The sequence below is a fragment of the Equus caballus genome, chromosome 5 (genome assembly GCF_041296265.1).
Source record: "Equus caballus isolate H_3958 breed thoroughbred chromosome 5, TB-T2T, whole genome shotgun sequence".
Lineage (NCBI taxonomy): Eukaryota > Metazoa > Chordata > Mammalia > Perissodactyla > Equidae > Equus > Equus caballus.
In genome coordinates this window covers 76,407,390-76,416,749 of record NC_091688.1, presented here as the reverse complement: position 1 = coordinate 76,416,749, position 9,360 = coordinate 76,407,390, and the positions used below count along the sequence as shown (strand labels likewise).

The 9,360-nt window shown below is 49.6% G+C and overlaps 1 protein-coding gene across 1 annotated transcript in view; it reads right to left on the bottom strand.

Moving 5' to 3' along the window:
* ABCA4 (ATP binding cassette subfamily A member 4) overlaps positions 1-9,360 on the bottom strand; it is a 130,644-nt gene that overhangs the window by 16,111 nt on the left and 105,173 nt on the right. The window contains exons 37-42 of the mRNA XM_005610408.4: positions 8,633-8,748; positions 7,132-7,279; positions 4,212-4,335; positions 3,725-3,854; positions 594-714; positions 90-152 (exon numbers count right to left, since the gene is read on the bottom strand). Coding sequence (XP_005610465.3) covers positions 90-152; positions 594-714; positions 3,725-3,854; positions 4,212-4,335; positions 7,132-7,279; positions 8,633-8,748 — 702 coding nt within the window. The remainder of the gene's footprint in view (positions 1-89; positions 153-593; positions 715-3,724; positions 3,855-4,211; positions 4,336-7,131; positions 7,280-8,632; positions 8,749-9,360) is intronic.

Here is a 9,360-nt window from a genome sequence, read left to right as displayed (position 1 = left end):
TTGGGTAGCTCTGCTTCTGAGGGGAGAAGAGACGTGCACAGGAGCTGATTTTCTGAAGCCCTTTTGTGTGGGGTCTGCAGAGTACCCACCTCTCCAGGGCGGACTCCCACACACAGTCTCTCCACTGCTGGGCTGGAGGTGCCTGAGTAAATCTGCAAGACCCAGAGAAACTGGACTGAGGACTGAGAGAGGGCTAGAGCAGGGAGGGCAAGAGAGCAAAGGACGGTTTAGGTGAAAACTGCCAACATGAGGAGGTTACATATGGACACGGGTGTTCAGAAGGGTGCTATGAGCACTGAGAAATCTCAGAGCTGACCCGCTGTGCAGAAAAGGAATGGAGAAAGGCTATTGGTGCTCAGTTGGAGTGGCTCTTGCTGAGCCCGTCAGTACCCAAGATGAATGCTGGGGAAAATGCATAGGAATTAGATGTTCTTGGAAGACAAGTTACAAGACAGAGATGACAACTCCACATAAAATTAGAAAAATGAGTTGCTTGCATAGGCATATCGCTTATTCTACAGAAGGCAAATTACAACGTCATGCCATCTCTGGGTCCAACTGGCACCTCCAAAGGAACACACCTATTCCCTTACCTTGGTTAGTTCATTTAGCCGTAAGATATCAGTTTTATTTCCTCCACTAATAATTCTTTGTCTCTCTTCAGCTACATCATCATCTTCATCTACAATGGGCTCCTTGGAGGGTTCGCCAATCCTAGAGGAAGTAAAGCGGACAGGATTGGGCTGGTGTACAGCGTCCTTGACACTGTCCTTTTCATCTTACTTTCTTCCCATTTCCTCACCTTTCCCTCAGTCTGGCCTTCCACCCCCTATGGCTTGAATTCTCCAAAGGACTCCCACCAGGAGAAGCAACAGGCATTAGGCAGAGAGGGCAAGTGCTCACATCCAGAGTCAGCCCTGGGTTCTGTCCTGGCCTCCTCATATGTGGCCTTGGGTGCGTCACTGAACCTCTCTAAACCTCACCTCCTTCCACCATAAGATAGTGAGGAGATGATAGTGTCTACCCATAGGATTATGGTGAAGATGAGCTTGGCATGGTGTCTGCACAGCATCAAGACTGAAAACCTGGTAGCTGTAATCATTACTAAAACACTTCATCCGCAGTAAGCACTCAGTAAACGACAGTTACTAGCAACCAAGCTTCCTACTTCCTCCAGCCCATCAGGTCACCCCATCCCCCCAATCCTTTCATGGTTCTCCATCAGCTGTAGCTTAAAGCCCCAACCTCTCAGCTGGAATCCCAGAGCTGTGCAAAGGCCCCACCTCCCCTTTCCACCTGCTCTCTCACTTAGTTCTTGAACTAACTCCTCCACCAACCATTTGATCTACCCCTGGTCCCCAGCCCATGCTGGCCTTTCCCAACTCCCAGCCTCTGCAGGGATTTCCAGGCCCTCAATGTTCTCTTCTTCCTGCCTGCCAAAGGGAACCCTCCCCATCCTTAAAGACACAGCCTCTAAAACCTTCCCTGACCACCTTGGGCTACTGTCTTTCCTTCCTCCCTCACTGGTCACATCCAGTTCATCACCAAGTCTTGTCTAACAAACTTCTTACTATTTATCCAATCAACTTATTTTTCTCCATTTTCCAATGGCCCCACTCCTCTCCAGGTCACCATTGTCTCTTGCCTGGGGGCCAAAATGGGCTCTCATCTAGTCTCTCTGCTTCTAGCCCTGGCAGATCATGTCATTCCCCTGATTACAACACCTCAACATGGGGCCAGCCCTGTGGCCAAGTGGTTAAGTTCACCACCCCAGGGTTCACTGGTTCGGATCCTGGGGACAGACCTACACACTGCTCATCCAGCCATGCTGTGGCGGTGTCCCACATAGAGGAGCTAAAATGACCTACAACTAGGATATACGACTATGTACTGGGGCCTTGGGGAGAAAAAAAAAAGGGAGATTGGCAACAGATGTTAGCTCAGGGCCAATCTTCCTCACCAAAAAGCATACTTTAAAACAAAAAAACAAACAAACAAGAACACCCCAACATGGATGGACCCTGAGGGTATTATGCTAAGTGAAATAAGTCAGACAGAGAAAGACAAATACCGTATGATTTCACTCATATGTGGAAGATAAACAAACAAGGAGAAGAGATTACTGGTTACCAGAGGAGAAGGGGTGAAGGGAGGGTGAAAGGGGTAAAGGAGCACATATGCATGGTAATGGATAAAAACTATTGGTGGTGAACACGATTCAGCCTATACAGAAACTGACATATAATAATGTACACCTGAAATTTACACAACTTTATAAGCCAATATGACCTCAATAAAACAAACAAAAATACAAAACAAAAAACACCCAATAGCTCCCTGCGGCCCTCACACTAAGTCCCAAGTCCTTGTCAAGGTGAGGAGGCATTTCATGACCTGGCTCTACCCACCTCTCTAGGCTCATCTCTAGTCCCCGTTCACCCTCATTTTTCACAGCCATCCTGAACTCCCTCCACGCAGGCCGTGTCCTCTACCAAGGGCATCCTTTCTCCCTCCCTTCCACTCTCTTTGCCTGGTTGCCTCTCAGTATGGGCATGGCTGCAAGCCTCTTGAAGCCAGAGATTGTGACATGCTTCTCTGGTCCTATTTTGGGCCTAATGCAGGTAGGACTCACTCGGTCGTGTTGACATCCGAGTTTGAAGCTAATAAGTCTGTTTTGGTAAAAAACTTTCTCCCCTCCCCGCCCCCAAAGCTGCAGAGGGGGACCTTCAAGGAAAGAGGGTCCCAAGGACCACAGTTCCTCACACCGTCTCCCATAACTAGAACTCCCTGGTCATGTGTTTTCTTCAAAGAGTGTTGACACCATCATCTCCTTCAATCCTCACAAGCCTGTGGGTAAGGAGGTGGATTTGCTTCCCATAACTCAATTCCCTGTGGATCAAAACCTAGAAACAAGCCCTTTGAATCTTTATTTACATGTGACCAGACTCAGCCTGAGAAGGTGAAAAGAGAAGAAACAAACCACTGTCCAAGAAAGCTTGTTATGAGTGCCCAGCGATTGGCAATTCAGTCCCCTGGGCTGAGCTCGGAAAAGGTCAACCTAGATTGCAGAGGGTCTGCCTTGTAGAAACCCCAGCGCCCACCTCAGAATGAGGCAGGGCAAGAGCCTGGGGAAGAATGGCCCTGCGGCTGGGGCCATGGACACTGACCCGGCAGTAGAGGATACCTGGTCAAGAGTTAGGGTTGGTGGCTGGCTACTACCTCCTCCATCTCTGTGATCATTGCCCTTCCCCCTCCACAGTGCCCCTGGCTGCACTCACCTTGAACATCACCCCCATTTTACTCCCTTCCTTCTTGCCCTGCCCCTACTTTGAAATCTCTCATTAGCAAAGGGGCCTATTTATGAACGCATAAATCCATTTCCTAGAACTGAGGATACCCCTTCCCCATTGTCTTTTGTGATGCTCTCACCCAATTTAAAATGAGCATCTGTTAATTAAATGAGAGGGATGGAGTATTAGTGATTGAAATTAATAACATTGTATTTTAAATATTTTAGAGTTCAGATTCTTCACAAATTCTAACTTGCCTATTTTAATGTGCCTCTCCTTCTTGCATCATGCAGAGCAAGCCAGTCTTTGGGAACATAAAAACAATCATGGATGGGGCTCATGAGAAAAGAGGCGACCGCATGGATGTGAAGTCAAGTGCCTGGAGGGACACAGGAGCTGCCCTCGGCGCCCTCAGGGCAGCGGCACGAACATACCATTGTGTGAGGAAGAAATGGTACTGGATGAGGAGGGTCAGGAGGAAGTACACCACCCCTTCTGCTGCCATGGCAACCAGGTTCTTCCCAATCAGGTCCCACTGGAATGGATTTGAAGAGTGCTGCTCACCTGGGGATGGAAGTCACCGGAAAAACGACAGGAATTAAGCCCACCTCAGCTGCCCGTGAAGACCTGGTTACTACACTAGGTCCAGCAAGGGTTTAAGTGAGCGCTAAACCGGAGTCTCATGTTAGCTCCTCAAATCAGAATAACGAAGAGTCGAAGACCACCCTCCACCCCTCCTGTGGCTCCTTAGCCACGGAAACAGAGGCATCCTGATCCCTTCTCAGGGGCAGGACCATCCCAGACCAACCAGGTGCCCCCAGCCCCAGCCTTGGCTGCAGGTCTGATGTAGCCACTCCCGCTGCAGCCCTCCCAGCCTCAGAGGATCCAGGGTCACACTCCACAGCCTCGGCTGCCACGCACCAAATCGGGCATAGACGTCCGTCACGGCCTGGCTCAGTGCCAGGTCAATGAGGCCCCGACCCAGGCAGAAGTGGGGGAAGATAATGAGCAGCTTCCTCAGCACAGCATTGAAACTGAGCAGCGTCTGAAACACAGAAAAGCAGAATAGTCAGGAGGCCAACTCTGCCTGTCCCCTCCTGAGCAGGGTGGGGCCTGGATGCCCTGCCAGGGCAGGACCAGGGGGCCGGGGAAGGCCTGCAGACAAAGGGGGCTAGCAGCCAGACTGGCCACAGGAAGGATTTGTCAAGCAGATACGGAAGTCTTGGAATACTCATAGGAGGTACCTCAAACTAGGTGGTATTTTCTAAACATTCACTATGCTCAGCACTGTAGACAACTGTGAGGAACTTCCAGGTTACTTTTCTTAAGAGCCTGGGTGACTTTGTGGGCAACAGCAGGAGTCTGGACAAGAGCAGCCCTCCTGCTGTCCGCTTGGGGGCTCTCACTGCAGACTCACTTGAAATCACACAGCAGCCCTCCAGGGCGTTGGATGCCAGGAGATCAGCAGCTGCTGGGAGTGTGGCCTGGGCTCTCTTTCCTGGGGTGCAGCTGTGAGCTGTCACCGGGGACTGAGGCTCTTTCACTGGTTCTGTCTTAGCCCAGCTTGTACCAAAGGGGAGAGGGGCCCTGAGCATCTCCGAGCTCTGCTTCTCAGCTCCTCCCAGGCAGCTATGTCTGTCTGCAGCTGTCGCCAGCAGAAAAGAGGGCTGGAGACTGTCTCTGGGGTCTGTGTTAAGTTGGGGGACTTATTTTCAGGCGGTCAGACTGTGCTTGCTGCCTTAGCCTTGGAGTGTTGGGCAGAGGCTCCCCCGAGAAGGCAGAGGGACGCCAAGGGGTAAGGCTGCCCAGGCTCCAGGCTGGGCCATGGCTGCCTACTTATCTGGTCCATCCCTGCCTCACACCCTCCTCCTCTGCAGCCTCCACACCTTTGCTCACATGACCCCAGCTCTCTCTATCTACCCCTCCCCACATTTCCCCCCACTCTTCCCGGAAGGCACTGTGCTCATTTGCCCCTGGGCCTCTGCGCCTGCAGCTTCTATTAACCATTGCTATTAGCAAGAAAGACTTCTCTTTCCCCTCTGCTCACCGGCAGCTTCTCGCCCTTCTTTAGAAAGCTGGCTCCAATACCTGCTTCTCTCATAAGCCTTTCCAGAGACCCACAGCAAAATATCCTCTCCTCTCTCATAGTACTTACCACATTGCCATGGTTAATTGTTTTTACCTGCCTACTTTCTCCACTAGTCACTGGTCCTCAGAGTACCAGTACAGTGTAAACCAGCACTGTGGTTTACGTCAGTTCCTAACTTGGTGTGCAGGTCATTTCTTGACTGGAACGGGAGTTCCTGGAGGGCAGGATGAGTGGGTCACTCTTGTTTATATCAATACACCCATCACTTGGTGCTCACCTAGTTGATCCCTCTTGACTGAGTAGGGACAGCAGCTACTGGGACCTGGGGAGCACCCCATGGGATACTGGGAATTTCTGCAGCATCTGTCTATCTAATAAGTTAGGTGAAAGCAGTCAGTTTTTTGTAGGGAGGGAGGTGTACTCAGTAAATGTTGGCTAAATGAGTGCAGCCCACAGGAGGAAGGATGCTTTGAGTTGTTTAAAACTTACCATATAGTTATTCTGAAGTAACATACTCTCTTAAAACTTAGTGGGCTGTGAACCTGTAACAAAAACAACTCTGAAGAGCAGCAAAAATGCTCTGGCCATTGGAGGGTCTGTGTTCTCATCCATCTCTCTTCTGGGGTCTGACGTGACATGGCACATTGTTATCAGTCATGGGACAGATGGGGTTTTGTTTCTTGCTTAGAGGCCACAGAAAGCCTGAGAAGATCTTGGAAAGAGTCACTCTCAGAAGGCCATGGGACTGGGGGTTAGTGTAGATTTGCCTTGAGTCTTCCCAGAGAGGCAGGGGTGGGGACAGGGGTCACAGGACAGCAGTGCAGAGGCGCAGGCTGGTGCCCATGCTCTGAACCGCGAAGACATAATGAGGGAAGGAAAGGCTAGAGAGACCACTGAGGACACCTGGGTAAGCCCGCCAGTCCTTGGGAATGTTCCCAGGACAGCCGTGACCAGGGCTCAGACTAGCGGGCTGGGGGTGGGAGTGTGGAGCAAAGACAGCCCTGTAGCCATGGGATTGTTTCCAGGATTCAGCGTGGCCAGTTCTTCCTAGGTGAGAAGTCTAGGGGTTGTCAATGGGACAACTGGACTTTAGAGCTCATAAAGATGAGTCATTCAACACCATAAATTCTAATCCTGTCTTCAGGATTAATTTCGATGTAGAATAGTATACGTCAGTATGTTATAATTTGCTTAAGAAAGGATGTTAGTACGTCTTTGTTTATATGTCTTCAGAACACATGAGAAACTCAAAGGAGACATTGCCTCTGGAGAAGGCAACCAGGTGATTGGGAAATAGGAGTAGGAAGGAGACTTTTCATTGTATGCCTTTCTATTCCTTTTAAATTTTGAAATCACATGACTGCATTACCTACGTGTGTGTGTGTGTGTGTAGAAAACCTAACACCCAAAGTCCCCAAAGGAAAACTTCCTGAAGGAGAAATCAAATCTAAAAGCTTAGGATGATCAAAGGTCATTTACAGCTTGCAGAATGAGCTCAGAAAACCATGACACTCAGAGCACACAAACGAACAAGGAGAAGGAAGGAAAGAAGGAAGGAAGGAAGAAAGGAGGCAGGGAGTCAGGGAGAAAGGATGAAGGAGAGAAAGAAAGAGGGAAAAGAGAGAGGAAGAAAAGAAGAGAGAGGGGAGGAAGCAACATTTGTCTATGCACAAAGCTTGCCTGTGGCTCTGCCTGACCATCGCATGCGCTCTAGCATCCTAGTAAACAAGGAAGCCAATAAAGTCATCTCACCCGGTTATTCTCAAATAATTCCAGGATGAAGGTGATGGCACTGCTGTTGATGCCGATGAACAGATTAGCACAAGACAAGGCCACGTAGGCTGTGCTGGGGACATCAAACAGGAAGGATGCTGGATACATCATGGGAGTGACCGCCCATCTGTGTGAAATGATACAACTCACTGGGATGGAGTTCCAATTTCCATTCCATTTGCTGTACCCCTAGATATAATGCATTCCCCTCACATGTGAGGTGACATGTTTGAATGGGTGAGAGTCCAGAGGGACAAAAGAGATACTCCATCCCTTGGTCTTTGTTCCTCATCTTTTTATTATTTTTTTAAACTTCTTCTTTTGTGGGGGGGTGGGAGGGGGGAAGGCGTGGTGAAGAAGATTGGCCCTGAGCCAACATCTGTTGCCAATCTTCCTCTTTCTGCTTGAGGAAGATGGTCCCTGAGCTAACATCCATGCCAGTCTTCCTCTACTTTATACATGGGATGCCGCCACAGCATGGCTTGATGAGCCGTGTGTAGGTCTGTTCCTAGGATCTGAACCTGTGAACCCTGGGCTGCTGAAGTGGAGCACACAAACTTTACCACTTCGCCACTGGGCTGGCCCCTGTTCCTCATCTTTGAATAGAGATAACAATGCCTGCCCTGACCACTTCATGGAGTTTTGTGACGAATAAATGAGATGGTAGCTGTGAAAATACTTTGAAAATTATAAAGCCTTACACAAGGCATAGGAGCATTTTGTACCCTGCAATGCTTCCCACTCCAGTCTAGAGGAGCAAAGCTGAGCTGAGATCCCAACAAACTCATCTTTGCAGTTCACTGGAGCTGACATGTCACGGTCATGCTGATACCTGAACTCCCTATTTCCAAGAGAGATGAATGGAGATCATTGCTCTGGCAAGACTCTACTGGCCCACGTAGGAAAGCCAGGGATTATTGACCGCATTTTACAGATGAGGAAACTGAGGCCCAGATGGGTGAATTTCTTGTCCACAGTTACATATATAGTAAGTGGTAGGCCTGGATAGAAAGTTGCATGCTTTGCTCTGTAATTCTACTGGATTTAATCCCTGTGTCATCCTCTGGCCCTGACTCAGGAGCAGCTTTTCAGCTGTAGTCTTCTACTATGTGCAAATAACTCTTGGCCAGTCCCGATGGAGACCCTGAGATGGGCAGATTGGCCACGGACGAATTGGAATCAGAGCTCGGTGAGGAAGTGGGGAGTGACGGATTCACTGACTTCAGTCAGGCCACAGTTTGAGTAGAAGAAGATTCAGGCCATGTGGCTGTCTCCACTGTCCCTCAGTGGACCAGGTCTCAGGAATACCTTCATGCGTGGAGTCAGAAAGAGAAGCCAGACAGATTCCTGTCCAGCAGCAGCAGACCCGCCGGGGGCTGGAGGCTAACTTGCCACCAGAACCCCATTTTTCTGTCAGAAGAGCTTGCTCCTCCCCAGGCTTCCCTTCTGGCAGCATCAGCTAATGGCCTAAACAACTCACCCGTACAGCATGAGCAGTGCAACAAGGGCAGGAAGATTGTTTGGAGATGTGTAGGCTTTCTTCTGAAACCCGATGAAGATACCCACCACCAGTGCAGCACTCACGGTGTAATTCATCTAGAAGAGAGGAGAGGAGGGCAAGGCACATAACCTCTCTGGGCCTATTTCATAATCTGTAAAACGAGGGCTGGACCAGCACTCATGGTCTGGGATTCTGATCCTATTTGTCCAAATGGTTTGCGGTTAGCAAACATGTGTTAAGCTGTTCCCAGACCTCCTACCCCTCCCACCCCCACCTCCCTGTGTAGGAAATCTTCATCCCCTATCTTCTGAAAGAAAGAATTATAAAATTCCACTGATCTCTCATTCTTTTTTTCTAATTGGTCACAAAGTCTTGTTGATTCTACTTTGTAAGCATGTCTCCAAAATTCAGAAAATCTTAAAGAAGAGTCCTTGGCCTCACAAAGCTTGAATAGATCATACTCTTTCATTGCTTTCTCGCCTCTCTTCCCTTCCTACATGGTTCAGTCCTAAAGCCATTAGGTCGGACAGGGACAGGTGGGCAGCCACGGTGGAGTTAGGGGAGGAGTCACAGTGGTTCTGAGCAGGATGAGAGCCCAAGAAGGGTGAGGAGGGTGTCCGCAGAGGACAGGCTTGTGTGGTGTGTTGGAGTCCCAGGGGGCTGAGGATGGTGTCCCTACAGGGGACTGATTTGGTGAGGGGTATCAG